Source organism: Periplaneta americana, chromosome 3 (genome assembly GCF_040183065.1).
Source record: "Periplaneta americana isolate PAMFEO1 chromosome 3, P.americana_PAMFEO1_priV1, whole genome shotgun sequence".
Classification (NCBI taxonomy): domain Eukaryota; kingdom Metazoa; phylum Arthropoda; class Insecta; order Blattodea; family Blattidae; genus Periplaneta; species Periplaneta americana.
In genome coordinates this window covers 86,505,948-86,526,154 of record NC_091119.1, presented here as the reverse complement: position 1 = coordinate 86,526,154, position 20,207 = coordinate 86,505,948, and the positions used below count along the sequence as shown (strand labels likewise).

The 20,207-nt window shown below is 35.6% G+C and overlaps 1 protein-coding gene across 2 annotated transcripts in view; it reads left to right on the top strand.

Annotated features, from left to right (window-relative positions):
* r (carbamoyl-phosphate synthetase 2, aspartate transcarbamylase, and dihydroorotase rudimentary) overlaps positions 1-20,207 on the top strand; it is a 441,968-nt gene that overhangs the window by 88,810 nt on the left and 332,951 nt on the right. For both annotated transcript variants that reach the window (XM_069820902.1, XM_069820901.1), the window contains exons 7-10: positions 3,200-3,382; positions 4,691-4,895; positions 7,862-8,095; positions 15,744-15,965. In XM_069820902.1, the coding sequence (XP_069677003.1) occupies positions 3,200-3,382; positions 4,691-4,895; positions 7,862-8,095; positions 15,744-15,965 (844 nt within the window). The remainder of the gene's footprint in view (positions 1-3,199; positions 3,383-4,690; positions 4,896-7,861; positions 8,096-15,743; positions 15,966-20,207) is intronic.

The following is a 20,207-nucleotide window of genomic DNA, read 5'->3' as shown; positions in this document are numbered from 1 at the left end:
TGAGCCACAGTGTTTTGTGTTGGACTACATCATGTGTTGGATTGTAAATAAGAATATTTGTTGTGAACAAAAGTGAATTTATTTCATTACCAGACCAAACTCAAGTTACAGTGAAACAGTTTTGCACTTACTCATGCAGCAAGTGTAGGAGTTGGCTCGATGATGACTGATATATTTGATTGGGTTCTCCAAGATCAGGGAGATATTATCTATTGCTTTACGTTTATTGGAAGCAATTCTGGCCGACTCACACAGATTCGATAGTTGAGTCCGAAGACTGCCTTGCGAGCCCAGCTTCTTCTTCCTTACACTGTTGAAAATGTTCAACTTGCTCAGTACTGGAGGTTTTGAGCGTGTTTGATTTCTTATAACCTGCTCTTGTCTCCTGTTTACATTTTCGCCATTTCTTGTTATGTTCATAAACGGTATTGCATGACATTTTCGACGTCTTCAAAATGTAGATTTGTTTCTGAAACGAATTACTATATATAAAATTAATTTCGCGTTGGATAAAGCAAATTCGCATTTTGTTCGGTAGATCTCTTCGAGTACTTTACAGTGACACCAAACTGTGTTACTTTAACTGGATAGGTACCGAGATAAACTGAGTGGAATCCTGCCACATGGCCGAAAAATGACATCATCTTCAGGCAGCACTTGGGTTAGAGGGGGGGGGGGTGCGCATTACTGCTATGGACTCCTTGCTCTATAATAATTCTATAGTATCATCGTTGTATGTCTCTTATTTTAAAAATTATGGCGATTTTCCCTTACCATTTGCGTTTATTCCAGCCTCTTTACTGATCCGAGGTCATAGATATATTCCTATGTCAAAATGTTACTTGACCCCTCCTGGGGGAAATCTGCGGGCGTCTATCCTTAGTTGAAAACAATTGTGGGTGGAGTCTTGAATCTGCAACATGTATCCAGTCCAACTCTGACTTTGATATAAAATATTGAGAAAATACTGTTTTAGAACTTCGTCATTTGTGAATTGCTGCTGGCATATTTATAGAGATTGTGATGAGTTGAATCATGTGAAGTGGGAATAATGGCTGCAAAGTGGCGCTTATAAATTTAATAGTGTAAGTTATAGAAACATCTCGCCAGTTATAAACACTTTATCATAATATGCAAATATTGAGATTATGTAACACATCCTCATTTATTATATTCTTAAAGCCTGTCCAGACCATCTACTCTGCATTGCGTGGTTGGTCGCTGATGTTCCAATTGACGCACGTCAGGTGAATATGAAGTGTGAGAGTTAAAATTGCAATTGTTTATTTATTGTAATTATCTTTCCCTATGCCTATCGAATTTTTCATTTTTGAGTTGTCTTTTCTAAATAAGAATAATAAGGACGTATTTTGGATTTAACAACAGCTTCATCACATCCGATATCACCACCAATTTGCAGCCAAGGATTACTTTTTTTAATGTTTTTATATAGTAATTATTATGCTTAGGATATCACAATTTGTTTCTCATTTTATTTTAATGGTTCCATTCAACATTCGTTTTTACTTAAATTTATTCTTTCATAGTGTTCTGCCCAGGTCTTTCACTGCACACCCAGCATTCTCCAGTCTTTCCTGTTTTCTGCCTTCCTCTTAGTGTCTGCTTATGATCCATATATCTTAATGTCGTCTATTATCTGATATCTTCTTCTGCCCCGAACTTTTCTCCCATTCATCATTCCTTCCAGTGCATCTTTCAGAAGGCAGTTGCTTCTCAACCAGTGACCCAGCCAATTCCTTTTCCTTTTCCTGATCAGTTTCAGCATCATTATTTCTTCACCCACTCTTTCCAACACAGCTTCATTTCTTAATCTGTCTGTCCACTTTACTCGCTCCATCCTTCTCCATATCCACATTTCAAATGCTTCTAATTGTTTCTATTCACTTCGTCGTAATGTCTATGTTTCTGTCCCATACAATGCCACACTCCAAGCAAAGCACTTCACTAGTCTCTTCCTTAGTTCTTTCTCCAGAGGTCCGCAGAAGATGCTCCTTTTTCTATTAAAAGCTTCCTTTACCATTGTTATCCTCCTTTTGACTTCCTGGCTGCAGCTCATGTTACTGCTTATAGTATTTGAAGCTGTTCACTTGCTCTACTGTCTCATTTAAAATTCGCAAGTTTATCTTCCGTATTTTTCTTCCTATGGCCGTGGTCTTCGTCTTATTTGAATTTATCTTCATTCCATACTGCTCATAGCTGTTATTTAGCTTCAGTAGCATATCCCTTAGTATAATCTCCTCTTCTGCTAACAATGCCATATCATCAGCAAATCTTATGCACTTTATTCTTCTTCATCCTACTATCACTCCTCCCATGTTCTGAAAACAGTTGAACAGGGTAGGTGATAAGGGGCATCCTTGTCGTATTCCTCTCCCTATTTTACGTCCTTCTGAAATTTCTTCTCCTATCCTGACTTTGACTCGTTTCATGTAAAGATTGCTGAACAGCCTTCTCTCTCTCTCTCTCTCTCTCTCTCTCTCTCTCTCTCTCTCCAATTCACGCCAATTTTCTTTAGAATCCTCATCTGTTTATTCCAATCTACTCTGTCAAACGCCTTTTCTATGTCCATAAATGCTATATACAACTTCTTTATTCTTCTGTAGGTATCTGTCGCCGATTATAAAGACACTTAATTCACACAATAATTCCTGCGCACTGACTAGAATACTGTCCAAATAGAATGCGCAAGAACGAACCTTTTGCTTTGTTGTACCGACATAATGTGGATCAAGTTGTTCATGCACGAAGTAGTGCACTCTCATGCAGTTTTGCAGGGTTTGTTGTGAAAACCAGCTGTGCAACACTGCGCCTTGCCATTCCGCTCTGCATGGCACAACGCTTTCGGTCTGGACAGGCCTTCAGAAGCAATAGTTCTATTCATGTAATACAGAAGCCAAAATTACATAAACGTAAGTGATTACAGTTTTTCTTTATTAGCAACAACAGCAAAAAAAAAAAAAAAAAATATATCCTCTTTCTTAATAAATCTGAGTTTTAAAAAAGACAAGTATGATAAAACAGAGATGTGGAATCTGAGTCATAAATTGGAATTAATATTTGTAGAAATGTACTAACACCGCAGCCCTGATATTTTCGCAAAAAAGCATACCATCTGTCAGCTATCAAGATGTCACTACTTAAATTCTTCAATAATTATTTTTATTTCTGATGCTTGCAGTGTGCAGTTTCACCCAGAGCATACTGCTGGACCTCAGGATCTAGAGTGCCTCTTTGATGTATTCATGGAAGTGGTGAAAAGAAATCGGGGTGGTAGAGAGAACTCTGTTCACAACTTGCTGTCAGAACAACTGACATACCATACTCTCTATCCCACTAATCCATCTCAACGTCTTCATCCCAGGTAATACTTACAGTTTCTCATACAAAGAAAGCAGGTTGTCAGGTACTGTTAGATCAGCATATAACGTGTGTTTAAAAGAAAGAAAAAAGGTACACTTTGCCACTTCTACTCCAAGGAATGACATTTTGTCTGATGGAGATATTGTTATTTACAAAAATTAAATTTTGAACAAACAGCATCTTCTTCTCTGTGACATACTAAACTCCGATAATAGAAAGAACAACAAGATTGAAGCACTTTATTGAGAAGGTAAAGAAAGAATAATGCAAATAAATTTTTAATTTTTATTCTTGATCTTTTCTTACTGCATTATTTTTTTCCTGGATTTTTCCACGTATTCCAAAGTTACCATAACTATTTTTTTATCTCCCAACGAAGCACAATATCTTCGGCCAACAGTTTGCGTTACTTAGTAGATAGATAGCTGGTGTGATGACAGATATTCTCCAGCACAGTATATCTTCATAAAAGATTACTTTTATAAGAAAAGCAACTATCGTTGGCATTGGATGTCTGTGTGCGAGAGATGTAAATACAAACAGTTGATATAACTATATTATTGCTAGTTGAGAATCACTTGTTACCGTGCACTGTTCAGTATGGCAATGTTCATTTCAGAGTTACGATATTAATTAATTGTGGCATTAGAGAATGTCCTGGAGAGAGAAATTTGAAGAAAAACATTCCATACCAACTTGTGTCTTTTGATTGAAAAATACCCGTAACTAGGATCATATCTCCAACAGAGATCAATTTGAAGAGCAGTAGACCTTAATGTAGACAGATTAAGCCCTTTTTGTTTTCTACTCTAGACTTATTTGTTATTTTTGGAGATCTAGTGATTGCCATGCTTGTTAAAGGAGCCATTGTCCACGAATTCTCACCTGACTGAGAGCAATAGATTTTAAGAACAACAATTCTTATTTTGGTTTACTTTGGAAAAAGAATGTGTGTTATAGATTTAGTGAATATAAAATATTATTTTCAAATGAGAAAACTCCAAGAAAATTTACCGTCCATTTCTCCACATCGTATGCTAGTCATTCTCACCTATACCTTCACTGGTAATATTAGTTTTCACCTTAAGTGTACCACCTTAAAGAAAAAAATAATTCAGTCTGTGTGACTAGCAGAATCAAGAATATTCGGGTGTGTTAGCAATCAGTCTATTGACCATTACTCTTTTTCATGTTTTTATATAGATCCTAATTTATTTAGACATTACTTAGTGTGCATCTTTAAAAATAATTACTAATTTGAATTAGCTTATTGACCTACAGGTATAATACAAATAATGTATACTTGCAGAAAAGTGCTGATACTAGGTTCAGGAGGGCTGTCCATTGGCCAGGCTGGAGAGTTTGACTACTCGGGTTCACAAGCTATCAAAGCCCTAAAGGAGGAGAATATTCAAACAGTGCTGATCAACCCCAACATAGCAACTGTTCAGACCTCTAAAGGTCTTGCAGACAAAGTATACTTCTTGCCATTGGTTCCAGATTATGTGGAGCAGGTAAGAATGTCAGTATGTAGGCCAGTGCCATGTCAGGTCTGTCATGTACCACATTTTACTTAGGAAAGTGTAGTTTTCCTTTTCCAGAGTCTTTAGGTGGTGTCAATTGAATACTTTGTTAATTTTGATTCTTCCAAGGAAATCGAGCATCCTTAGTGGTGTTGCAACTGTGAACCTTAAATCTTACGGTTATTAACTTATCAGTATGACTAAAAAAATGCTACTGGTACCTGTAATTCAAGTTTTACTTCTTTTACTGGATTTTTTTTTAATTTTCTTATTTTATTACGTACTCATATCATTATACTCTGTTTGCTGTATTTTTTCCCTGTCTGAAGAGAAAGAGATATAGTACTCACCCTCTCTACGGCTACGGTGAAGGTGGATGCGGAGCCACTCCATCCATCCGTACAGTGGCAGAACTTGGAGTTGATGTGTTGGTAGAAAAAAAAGATTTTCACACTCACTCTCATCTGTGTCTGATTCTTCTAAATTTATAATAAATCACCTCATCTACGATACCGTCTTTCTCCCAACAAAAATCCTCAATATTCTTAATGTATTCACAAGCATTTTTCCAATGTTTTGCTGTTACCTTTTCCACCATGGCTGTAAACAATACTGTAGTGTTACTAATTTTGAATTGGGTATTGTGTATTGCTACGTCATTTTTTTATCTGATCCCATATTATCTCTATAGGATTAAAATCACAATGATATGGGGGCAAACGCAATACAGTGTGTCCATGTTGTGAAGCAGTTGTGTCAATTTCATATGTCCCAAATTTATTCTTTAAGCCTTTAATAACGTCGTACAAAACTAGTTCAGTTGAACACAGATCATTAAACGAAGCTACACATGCAGTTACACTTCTGCAAGGGCACCATTCACAGAGGTATGTTGCAAGAATGCTAGGGTTTGTACAGGGCACAATATAAAAATTGGGAAATGCTTTCAAGAGAATGGAACAGTATCTAGACGTCGTGGAACTGGCCTACAGAGGAACACAACTCCTGCACAGGACCATTTTGGGCATCTACAAGCATTATGGAACTGCCAAGTAACAGCACGAAAGCTACAGGTAGACCTACAGCAGGCTACAGGTATGAGAATTAACGATCAGACCATCGGAAACAGGCTCAAAGAGGGTGGTTTAAGATCCTGATGACACATTAAAGTTCCCTTGTTCAAAAGGATACACCGTGAAATGAGACTACAGTCCACCACAGAACATGTTCACTGGCAGTTACGACATTGGCGACCTGTGCTATTCTCTGATGAGTCTCGGTTTTGCTTGTGTGGGTCAGATGGTCGTCGACGTGTCTGGAGACAAGGAGAGCGATTCCATCCTGAAGTAGTACAACCTGTTGTTTCATACGGAGGTGGATCCATTATGATCTGGGCAGGTATATGTTTGGATACAAAAACGGAGCTCATGATTGTTAGAAATGGAACCTTAACTGGGAGACATTACATTAATGAGATTATAGAGCCTCATGTTATTCCTCAACTGAGGCAACTTGCAGTTTTTATGCATGGCAATGCCAGGGCACATGTTGCCAACGATGTGCAGGAATTCATGCAGGAGCACAATCTGCAAATAATGAAGTGGCCATCCAGGAGTCCAGACTTAAATGCAAAGAACAGTTCTGGGCTAAACTGGAGCAACACATTTGGCTGTGAAATGTATCTCCGCAGATACTCTGAGCCCTTGGGGAAGCCCTAATGGAAGAATGGAGACTTCTACAACGAGAAGAACTGTGGCTTCTTGTCAGGAGCATGAACAGGTGTTGTAATGCTGTCATCTATGCTGGGGAGACAATATTCGATATTAACTTGTTTTCACTAACGTTTTAATATGGATTCATTAATCTGTGACATGTGGCAGCATTTAAGGCATTTTCTTAAAAGAAAAAAAGAAAACATTAAAATGAGTTCTCTTAGAAGAATATTAACGTAATTGTAAGTTTCATTAAAATAGAAGAATATTTATTTTCACTCCAACGTTCAGTGTGATTTGTACCAATGGAAAAAATATATGTAGGTTAATAAAGTGACTACTATTATCTTTTGAGCAGTATATAATACGATCCTGTGCTAAAACCACTCAAGATTAATATTATATTATCAAGATAGGTTACAAAGGCACCCTTACATGTAGCTTTACATCACATTCATCCTCACTTGCAGTATTAGAACTGGAACTTTCGGTCAACAAGTCTGAGTTGGTGTGAGAGCATTGATTGATAATGACTAACTTCATACCACTCTTCATCAGAAATTTTAATGTTTGTAAATTCTTTTAATTGTTTGTTAAAAGTTGTGTACTGGTACATGAAATCTCACAATAAAAGAAAACAAAATGTCATTAAGTCATTACCGTAGTTAAAAATAATATTCATATTATAATGTATGTTGATAAAAATGGACTTGAAATTACGAATGAAGAGTGTACAAAAGACGAGAAAACATGACCCGCAATGGCTTTTTCCTTCAGCGGTTTTTCACAATATCTTGCAGCATAAATTGATAAATCGAACATTATTAGTAATTTAATATGTGAGTGCACTTTTCTGAGGAAGGCATCAGCAGTGTTTGTTTGGCAACCAAATACTGTCATTCAGACTGGGTTAGTTCCAGATACATCCACCTGCACTGATACAGTATATCAAGCGAATATTAATTTAAATTTGTTCGAGTTGAGTGCTTGCATGTGAATATAATACGCACTCAGTTTTCAAGACGACATTTTGTCAGAAAGGTGCATATTACATTCCTGTAAATATAGTATGTTGCAGGGTTTGAGTGCTCTGTTTTGAAGTGCTTTATATGTATGTTTGTGTTTTGTCTATATCTACGTACACTACACACAAACACATGCAGATAAAAAGTTTATCAGACAGACGGATAATCACTGAAAGACATAATTTCAACTGTTTTTGCTGTATAAGTTTGTCATTTTCAGGTAATTATATCAGAGAGGCCAGATGGTGTTCTTCTCACATTTGGAGGACAGACAGCATTAAACTGTGGAGTTCAGTTGCAACGTGCTGGTGTGTTTGAAAAGTACAATGTGAAGATACTAGGTACGCCAATTCAGTCCATCATCGAGACAGAAGACAGGAAGATCTTTGCGGATAGAGTGAATGAGATTGGAGAAAGAGTGGCTCCAAGTGCTGCTGTGTACTCTGTGCCAGAGGTCAGTTTGCCTTGTTGCTGAGTAGGTGTACAAACTGTGAGATAACATGTTTTCATGTTCCATCCTGCTACCTGTTTTTGAAGGGGGTGGGAACATATCCAAATCAAAACTACTATAATATTTTCGGGAAACCTCTATATTGTGGTGTTGTATCCTCTTATATAACAAGTTTTACCTTGAACCATACAGTTAGTTGTCTAGTAATGATTTGTCGAGAGTGAAATTTTAATATTTGTTCATTAAATGCTTTTGATCTTATATGGTTGATTCTAAGAATAGCCATACAAACTGGATCCTGGGTACATTGAGTTTTCTATTATTATAATTATTATTATTATTATTATTATTATTATTATTACTGTTATTATTATTATTATTATTATTATTATTATTATTATTATTATTTATTTTTTTTTTCCTTTATTGTGCTAAAACAGCATGTTCCATTGCATACAATATTTGCAATACTACATGCTATGTTTATGTTACATATTTCATAGTTCATAGTTGATATTCATATAGCAGTACATTATTGCAATATACAGAGTCGGTTAAAATAGATATTACAATCCAAAAATTAAAATAAATAAAAATTATCTACTCTACACAATATATGATCAACTAGCAATTATAAATCTTATGCTTAAGTACATTACAAATCCACAATTAATTAATACATTACAAATACACATTACACATCCACAATTAAATTATCTATGTACTATATACTCGCCAGTTACAAAGCTTATGCCTAAATGCATTATCAGAAAAATTTTGTACAAGTGTTGCAATATTACATACTATGTTTATATTATTAATCGAATTTGATATATGTAGAATAGTTCATAGTTATCTAGCAATACACTATTGTAATAGATAGAGTCAAATTTAAATTACACCTTACAAATTCACAATTTAAAATATTATACTTTACAAATCCACAAATTTAAAATATGCATTACAAATCCACAATTTAATTTATACATTACAAATCCACAAATTTAAAATATATATTACAAATCCACAATTTAAATTGTACCTTACAATTTCACAATTTAAAATATTATACATTACAAATCCACAATTAAATTGTACCCTACAAATTCATAATTTAAAATATTATACATTACAAATCCAAAATTTTAAAATATGCATTACAAATCCACAATTTAAATTGTACCTTACAAATTCACAATTTAAAATATAAATTACAAATCCACAATTCAAATTGCACCTTACAAATTCACAATTTAAATATTATACATTACAAATCCACAAATTTAAATAAAATTTTCTACTCTATACAATGGATGATAAGCTAGCTTATGCTTAAATACATTACAAGACAACGTTGTACAAGTGTTTTAATATATTTATATGCTATTTTTACGTTACATACATGTTCACAGTCATTTAACAATACACTATTGCAATACACGGAGTCATATTTGAATTGTACATCACAGATCCACAATTTAAAATCTTATAATTGTATGCTTATTTGGATTCATGTTTACAAAGTGTTGTACTTATTTGTGTTCATGTTTATAATGTGTTAAAGTCTATTGATTGTATGAATGTTTTGAATTGTTTGTAGTGTTTCAAAATGAGTTGATCTTGAGCAACTGGCCACTTTCCATGATTCATTACTATTTGATGTCTGAAGATGTCCCTCTGCTGCTGAAGTTTTCTACACCTGTATATTAGATGATCCACAGTTTGGGCCTCTTGAAGACAGGAGCATGTGGCATCATTTATTATCCTAAATCTTTGGAGATAGGATTTTAGTATGCCGTGTCCAGTTACCATAGCTGCAATTGAAGGCGTCATTATTATCCTATTCTGTCTTAATCTCTGTCGAACCAATGGGAAGAAGGTCCTGCAGACAGCCCCTTTGGTCGCACTAGTCCATTCTTCCTGCCATTTTGCTAATCCTTCTTCTTTGATCTTTCCAATAATAGCAGTTTTGGATTTTTTAGTGTATATTAATTCTCTATATTCTTCTGCTGCTGCTTTCTTGGCTAGCTTGTCTGCCATCTCGTTCCCAGGAATTCCCACATGGGCTTTAATCCATCCAAAATGAATTTGCCAATGGAGATCCTAGAGTCTCTTAACTTGGTTTCTGATTAGTTCTATTATATAGCTATGGTTGCGGCTGTTCCTGAGTAGAGCTATAGTGATTTGGCTATCTGTGAAAACTGCCACTGTTCTTTCCTCTGGTATGATATTTAATCTATTAAGTTCTTCTATAGCTTTTAAGATGGCCATCTGTTCCGCCTGATTATTTGAACAGTCACTGTGAAGTCTGTTCTTTATGGTGTGAATTAATGTGCCCTGTTTGTAAAATGCGGCTGCTGCTCCCACTTTCTCTTGAATTTTGCTTCCATCTGTGTATATTTCCACAGCATATGTGAAAGAATTCTTCACTTCACCTATTGTTATCCTGTCAGCTGGATGTGGCCAGTATCTTACTTGAAGTGGTCTGTCGTAATCTTCAGGGTCTTCATTGCTTTCGTGCGTTGCTTGATAGATTTTCACAGATTCTGCTATGCTTAGACCTATAGGTCTAACTCCGGCAACGACACAAGATGCTTCAAAGGACAGTGTTCTATGAGCTTTGGCTATTTTGATATTCATTATTCTCTGTACTCTTTGTAGTTTATTTACGAGGGGGATCCAGGAAATAACGACCGTTCGCGCATACCCGCTGCGCAGCTGACTCCCCTTCCTTGTTTGAAGGTCAACTGGCTTCCTTAACATGTGTTCTCATAATGTTGTGAGTACTGGTTGCAACAAGTCGCCATTGTGCATTTTGTGTTACTTCAAAATGAACGACGTGATTGATAATCCCGCCGACTGTGAGGTGAGGAGTGTGATTCGATTTTTGAATGCCCGACATTTGAAACCTGCAGAAATTTACCGGTAATTGAAAGAAGTGTATGGTGATACTGTAATGAATGAAAGAAATTTGAGAAAATGGTGCGAAATGTTCAACAATGGGCGAACAAATGTCCACGATGAAACTCGACCCAGACGCCCATCACTCATCACAGAAGACCTGAAGACTAAAGCGAACGACAGAATCTTGCAAGACAGGCGCACATCACTCGACGAATTGCATATTGCCTTTCCTGACATTTCTCGTTCTTTGCTTGGTGAAATTGTGTCGCAACATCTTGGCTACCACAAAATCTGTGCCCTCACGCACACTGCTGCTTCAACTCGAGAATTGCTGGATCAATTCGGTTGGGAAATCTTTGATCATCCGCCCTATAGTCCAGACCTTGCTCCTAGCGATTTTCACCTTTTCACTAAGCTGAAAGACTTTCTGGGTGATGCTGGCCTTCTATGCCCAAGGTTGCGGGTTCGATCCCAGGCCAGGTCGATGGCATTTAAGTGTGCTTAAATGCGACAGGCTCATGTCAGTAGATTTACTGGTATGTAAAAGAACTCCTGCGGGACAAAATTCCGGCACGTCCGGCGACGCTGATATAACCTCTGCAGTTGTGAGCGTCGTTAAATAAAACATAACATTTTTTTTTTTTTAACATCTTTCTGGGTGATACGCGTTTTGGAAGTGATGAAGAGTTGAAGAAGACAGTGAACTGGCGGCAGAGGAGTATAACACGGGAATTCTAAAGCTAGTGAACAGATACGACAAATGTTTAAATGTAGGTGGTGATTATGTAGAGGAGTAAAGGAGGCTTCAGTTACGTAACAGACTTTGTTTTTTCAAATAAATATATTTTTTTAATTATTACAACAAAACGGTCGTTATTTCCTGGATCTCCCTCGTAGATTCTTCTGTTTTTGCAGGGCTTCACTCCAAACTGAGCACCCATATGTCAACATCGGTATTATTGCTCCTTTATAGATAATTTTCAAAGCACGATGTCCTAAACCCCATTGTAGTTTCGCTGTTCTACTCAGCATATTTACGACTTGACTTGTTTTCTCTGTTATTTTATCAATGTGTTTCCCAAAGTTGAATTTTGCGTCGAAATAAATTCCTAAATACTTCAATTCTGTAACTTGTTCAAGTGTCTTGTGATTTAGATATATTTTAGTCTTCTCAGCGTGATATTTCCTCTTTTTTGATATTACGAAGACTATCGACTTGCTATCGTTGAATTCAACTTTGTTTTGATAAGCCCAATTTTGAATTTTGTAAATATCTGAATTAGCATAATTTTCAGATTCTATGTTTGTAGCTCCTTTAGTCAAGACTACAAGATCATCTGCAAATGCGACGATGTGGGAGTGTTTTGATAAATTTATGTTAAACAAGGAATTGTACATAATGTTCCAAAAACCTGGCCCACAGCAAGATCTTTACAACTTTGAGTATTTGTCTGCAATGTGGCATATCTGTCACTGAAATAACTTTGTGTCAGCTTATATAGATTTTTAGGACATTTCAGTTCTTTCAGATTTTTTAGAATACTTGGCCACCAGGCTGCATCAAATGCACCTCTTACATCTAGACTGACCATAGTTACACAGTTCTTTTCTCTTATACTTTGTAAAATAAACTTTTTAACATCCATAGCAGCATCTACTGTTCCTTTTTGTGGAGTAAAGCCATATTGATTAGGATTCATCAAGGAGTGTGAATAAATTTTATGTTGTATTCTATCAATTAAAAGCTTTTCGAGATTATTATTATTATTATTATTATTATTATTATTATTATTATTATTATTATTATTATTATTATTGTTATTGTTATTGTTATTGTTGTTGTTGTTGTTGTTGTTATTATTATTATTATTATTATTATTATTATTATTATTATTTTTTTTTTTTTTTTACAGTATACATTATGTCAGTTCTTTCTATTACAAAAATATTACTGTTTTTTTGCTTATATGCAGTTGCTTTTTATTTTGCATCAAAATACATACTCTTATACTGAATGAAGGAGGAAAGAAACTGGCCACCCTACTCCATTATCTCCTGATCTAGTTGCCTCATAAGTGGTGCCTTATAGCCTAGGTATCACTTGTGAGGTTCAGACCTGTCTTTGGACCGTTGACTAAGCAACAATATTGAATGAGTACTGTACCTATTTTTCTTAAAGTTTCACTCATGCCACAAACTTTGTGGAGCAGTATCAGCTGAAGATATGCAGTGTTGTATGCATCTTAAAAGCGAGTTTTTATCTTGTTCTTTGTATTGGCATATTTATAGTAATACTGTAAGATTATATTCTAATATAGTAACGCAACTTTAGTTATATTTCAATCTTCACAGTAAAGTAAGTAACTGTAGCATCACTACAATGGGGAAAAAGATCCACCCATCCTCTAATATTTTTGTAACTGATTTTCTTAAAACAGTTTTGTTAAAATGACATCATTATACACTTCATATCTCTTAGCCTTCATATACTGTGCATTGTCTTTCAAAATTATGGTTATTGATAACAAGTTTTTCTATTATTGAAACCATATCCACATTTTATGGTTTAAATATGGAATTGTGGGGGGGGGGGGAAGTAAAATTTAATAAACATAGATAGGCTTTAATATTTTTTCGATTTTCTTGTAAATTACGTAATTTTTTCAATTTAATTCACTGCATCTAATGGAGCTTATAGAGTACACCGTCAGGAGACTGCAAAGAGAGTACACACAATGAACATTATGTGAGTGCAGCATTGAGTAGACCTATAGTGAATAAATCTGGAAGAAATATAGGTAAACCTTAACCATTTGTGGACTTATCGCTTCCATTTCTGCTTGGAATTGGCCAGAAATTTGATTTTTTACATGCTGGATCCTCCACTAACTTTATTCCGAATCTATTCTTTAATCTAAATTTCATTCATAACCTTACCACTAAGTGGCACTTCACTAGCTACAGCTGTATTATGATTTGCCTGAGACCACAACAAGAAAACAAAAACAAACACAAGACAATTGAAGGGTACACGGGAAAAACGATGAAGGTCCATCAAAAATCGAAATTGAATTAATAATGCTATCTTATAGAGGAAAGGAAGTACTATCATGTGGTCTGGCTAGTAATAAGAAATAATCGTTCTTGACATTCCACTACGTCAATTTCTATTAAATACACACATAACAAAGTATTAAGTGCTTAAACTTTAAAATTCCTTTTTCTCGAAACTTTCTAAAATGGACTTTGATCACTATTCCCGTCTACCCTTCAATTGGACTGAACCTAATTCCTATGCAAAGTAGTTAACTTTTCTGTTGGATCTGGTAGGCAATACGAGCTAGAATTTCTTTTGTGGTTAACCTGTGACTGAAATGAATGTTCTTTGGTTATTGTACTACAGCGAATTTTTCTAATTTACTCACTAAGTCTACACGACAAAGCAAAGAAGATATACAGAGAATTTTCTATTTGCCTAAGTCTTTAGTTGTCCGAGGAATAATCTTGTTAGATAGAAAATTTAGAAAGATTTGAAGTATCTAAAGCAAAAATCATAGTAGGAGACTACATATTTTGACACACGAAATTCTGAACAGTATTGACACTTCGTATAGAACGATTTCAAGTAAAGTTATGTGTTTTACTTTTATTCTTTAATATAATCAGTGGTAATGATGAATAAATGTCCAAGAGATTCTATAGCATTTTCCTTGGGGGTCACATGATGGAAACTGATAGCACAGCCCGCATACCGTGAAAGTGCTGCTTGTCAGTAAAGTTATAAATTTGGCACACACTATATTGCAAGAAACGAAACGAAACTCGTCAGGGAAACAAAACATAGACTATTTCTACTGGACATTGGTTTTCCAGTGCCTCCACTTCTTCCAGCACTTGCAACTGCTAACTTGGTATTCATATGCATTACTTTTTGATGCACTGTAAGCTGAATGGGTAAAGCATCTGCTTTGCATGCTGGTAACTCGGGTTCGAATCCCAGTGGGTCCATGTGGAAGTTGTGGTGGACAAAGATGACGTTAGGTGGTAGGTTTTCTCTGGATACTCCCGGTTCCCCTATTGGTATTCCAACATTGCCCATCACAATCTTCACATCAGTGTGCTGTAGACCATCTCCCGTGGTGCACGAAGGACAGTGTTCTGTGGCAATGTTTCTATAGTACGGCTTATTCCTCATAGAGGGGGACATATGAATGAAGCAAAATGTCAAGTACCCGCAATTGGGGGGAGGAGAAAACATTATGAAGAAGTACACATAGTAAATGACTTTGGCCACCGGCGTAGTTCATTTGGCTAAGGTGCTCGCCTGCTGATCCAGAGTTGCACTCGGACGTGAGTTCGATTCCCGCTTGGGCTGATTAACAAGTTGGGTTTTTTCCGAGGTTTTCCTCAATCGTAAGGTGAATGTCAGGCAATCTATGGCGACTGCTCGGTCTCATCTCGCCAAATATAATCTCGCTATCACCAATCCCATCAACACTAAATTACCTAGTAGTTAATACAGCGTTGTTATATAACCAACTAAAAGAAAAAGGCTTTATGATGTATTTTTAAATTTGTAACTGATAGAGGGTCGAGGAGAAACAGTGAAAAATTAGAATAAATCAAGAGGGCCGAAACTTAGATGTGATTTAATAGTATTGAAAATACAGTTTAGCTAAATGGTTTGAAACTCCAGTTGTGTGTAGTGTTTAGAAATGCAGTAATTTTTACATTGTAATAATTCCAGGCATTGGCAGCTGCAGAGAAACTAGAATACCCTGTAATGGCAAGAGCAGCATTTTCTTTGGGAGGACTTGGTTCTGGTTTTGCAAATAATAAAGAAGAGCTGCGATGTTTGGCGCAGCAGGCATTGGCACATTCTAGGCAGCTGATCATTGATAAGTCTCTTAAAGGCTGGAAAGAAGTGGAATATGAAGTGGTGAGAGATGCATACGACAACTGTATAACGGTGAGTAATTCAGTTACTTGATTTACAGTATTTCTTCCCATGCTAATTCTTTGTATTATAATCATTAAAGCCCAGATTTATAAGTCGTCCTCGGTAGTCTTGTGGTTATCTTTCTAACTGCTTGATCCGCGATTTGTGGGTTTAAACCTGGTCGAGAGGATGAATTTGAAATGGAAATAACGTTTTCAGTGTGGCTTCATCTCGGAGGGAAGTAAAGCTGTGAGTCTCGTGTTCTGGAGTTATGATATGTAAAAGAACTCTGTCCTGAAAAAGAGCTTAAAAGAAAATTTGTTGGTCATTTCTTGCCCATGCTGAATAGCTTCTGCAGTTGAAAGTGTCGTTGAATAAAACACTAGTACCTACTACTACACAGATTTGTACGAGTGCATATGAATACAGTTTGCTAGAGTCTATAGCTATACAATGTAGACAGTAAGACAGTGTACTTACATATTGCACTGCTGTCAGGACTTTAGAGACTTCGGTGATGCTCAGTGTGGGACTGGCTGCTACAGGTCGTCCATAAGTCCATCAGATTTAACAGTATTCCTCTTGTATTTTACCAACTAGCTCGCAATACTTTTGCCACTTTGTTTATAATGTTACGCAACATTTGAAAGACATGAAGAAAAAACACGAACTATTTATAATGTTACTGATAAGGCTTTCATGATTGCTAGCATGTCAGAGAGTTTTGGTTACAAAAATAACAAAAGAAGGCAAGACTGTGCAAGCTATGGGATGTTTGGATTTTGCTACACCTGAAGATAAATCGGGTGAAAGAATGAAAAGAATAGAGATTAATGAACACTCTTAGGAATACTGTCCCTACAATCAGTAACTGTAACTGACAAAGGAACAGGTCAGTGCTATATCATTATAGGCGAAGCCCAAAATAAGGTTAAGAATCAGCTGGAGAATCATAAATTGAAATCATGTGTTGTCACATTCACAGAACCAGATTAATGAACGAGACAATATAGGCCTACTGTATTAATTATTATTAACGAGGAATCGGCATTTAAATAAATGTATAATGTAATCTGAATAAGCCCCATCATAAGTGATTAGTTTATACGACATTTCTTACTATGTAAAGTATAAGGGCCGAAATACTAAACATTATTTCCAGCAAAAAATTACATGACCTGTCTCCGATAAGTATGTCCTCTCTGCTTTCCATGTCAGCAAATCATAGATACTACAACATCGTAGGGGTGGCATGTGTGCTAAAATTGTTCTGCAGTGATATATTACTGTGTACATGGTACAGCTATAGTTCAAAATTCTTAGGTTCTACCCATTTTATTTTTGTATTGTTAGTATCGAAATTTCAGTTATATTATTTTACTTATCACATTCTGATGAGCAGATTATGACTATAGGGCTTGAAGACTCTAATGTAGTATAGCAAACTTCAGTTTATCCAGATTAGAGGAGAGGAAGAAATTGCACTCATTTTCGAAAAGCATGCGTAATTCAAGGAAGTGGCAATCTTATTTTAGGTGAATTTATACAGGATTAATTATAGACAACATACAATTTACAATATCAATCATATTTCGATTTTATTGCTCAACTTTACATTCTCTTTTCACTCAACCTCATACAGCACCTAATTTACTGCATTTACTTCGTTTCCTTCTCATATTCTTATTACTCTTCCTCCTCCAGCGCCATCATCCTTTAAGTTTCCATCTAATTGCATCCATTTATCTGTATCTTGTCTTTATGTATCAAGTTTTGGATGTCCTAAAGATCTCATGAGTAATCCTTTTCTATAAAGTGATTCATATAAAACTATCCTCTTCTACAGAGTGATTCATATAAAACTAACACATTTCTTTCTTTATTTATTTCAACAAGAATGATGCTAACCACAATTTGTTAAACCTCAAATGTAGAGTATCTTTGGAAGATTGCAAACCTCTATAAAAATGCTGAAAATGTCCTTCCTCCTGCTCAAGACACAACTCAACATGTCATTCCATGCTACTGACCACTCACTGAAGGATTCTGTTGTTAACAAGTGATCTCGTGTGTAATGTTCTGAGTAAATCGTTTAATGTCTGGGGGCATGTGGCATAAATTCTGTCCTTCAAAAAACCCTATAGGAAGAAATCCAGTGTTGTAAAATCCAGAGATCTATGAAGCGTCTGATGCACGCAGCTGATGTAGTGCGTCTGATGTTCACGGCTGATGCATTAGTAGGTGATTCTTATGAAACGTCAGACGTGTGCGATCTTTTGTTAGTGAGAGGACATTTGCACAATGAGTGAAAGCGATTTATTATTATATTTGAAGACCTAACATTCTAAAATATGCTAAGTTCCAGTTTTTCAAATTTCATTTTATTCAATCTAAGGAAAGAACATCCATATGAGAATACGATACTAAATTGTCTTTATTGTATCTCAACTGTAATTGACTCATTCGTGCGCCAAAAGGTGGTGTTGTAGGTATCTCAACATGCATTTCGCAGTGTGTTTTTCATCATTATCTCAGAAAGTTGTTTTTTGCACTTAGCACATTTAGAATGTTAGGTCCTCATGAAGGGGAAGAAATTCTGCTCCAACATATAAATGATGAAAAAGCTGAAGTATATCCTGTATTTATAACAAGGTGCTAGAAACATTTTTTACAACACTAATCAATCAGCACATGTTACAAGATGACAAGATATTTCGGGAGTTTTTCAGGCTAAACATTGCTCAGTTCAACTGTGTTTTCGATCTGATCAAAGACGATCTGAAGAAAGATTCTTCAAGTAGATATCTGTACCCTATAACTCTTGACGAAAAGTTAGCCATAACTGAGGTATGTAAAATAAAAATGCTTTATAGTAGTATTGTAATAATATATTTAATCAGTTTTCTCTTGCAACATTGAAATGTAACAATGAAAAAACTGTAAAATAAAAATACTTTATTGGTATAAACTGCAGTAATTTAATCAGTTTTTATTTTTTAACACTGAAAACAATCACAGTGATTCAAAAGTTCCTGGGTTTCAAATCCCTTATAGTCATACGAGTCATGGATGGTTAATTGATTGCTGATATTCAAAGTTGAAGGCGATGATCATGTCATCCAACTACTAGTGCTTGTTGAGGCTGAAGGTTCCGGTGGCAAAATGGAAGGATTTGTGTAGCGACTTTCCAAATCAAAAACTATCTGCAGTGATCTCATTTTCACCTCATGAATCAAATTGCATCTCATTTTTTGACGGACATCACAATACTTTAATCAGTGTCATCATCGCAATTTTGATTCAAACTGTCAGTGATATTTTTTTCTATCAATGCGCCTATCCTCCAGCAAGCCTATAATTTTTTCGTGGTTCTTTGGCGTTTACTCGGTGGTCAAAGTGAATTCGCCATTCTGTCCACATTCTGTGTTGAAGTATCATTTGTGATTTGAGAACTTGATGGTGCACCAGCGTCCTCCATTGCAGTGTCTTCAGTGTCATCTTCTTGGATGCTTGTATCGTCACACTGAATATTGAATATGCTTCTGTGAAAATGAAAATAATAATTTAATTGTTAATTAAGTTACTACACTTCACAGTTTATCGCGGTTTAGACTTTATTATGAACTAGACCCTAATGAACCACCACCATCTAAAAATTTTATACCACTTGCTAGGGATGATGGTTTTTCGAATATTGAGGGTTTTATGTGCAAGATTCATTTACGAAATATTTCAATAGTCACGCAGGGACAGTACCCTGGCAAAATAATCGTATTACTAGAACTCACTAATCTAGTTATTTACACATTGTACAACATGTTTACAACAATATAAATGTGTCACATAATGCTAATAAACTATATAAATTTAGGATAGATTATATTTTTCTTACCTGATCTCTCGACAAATTCTCCTATTTCTTTCCAAGCATTGTCTTTAAAGGTAACTATGAGTGAATTTTGAAGAAATTCTCTCAAAAATTACAATTTTATTTTTTGACATAAAATATTACATTGTTTAAAAAAATATCATCACCAGTACGATAGCGGCATTTTTTAAATCCATACGCCAATTTTAAAAGTCCCGTGGTGCTTTAAATTCCAGCTGCTACACGCTCAGTTTTGTACTGTATTCTCACACTTTAAATTTTCAGCATTTTCATTCCTATAAAATGCTCCTTGCTACGCAGATTTTGTGACAGTTGAAACTTGGTATTTAACTTCACAGATGTGCAGTGAATAAAAATTGCTCTGGGTTTTATGATGAATACAA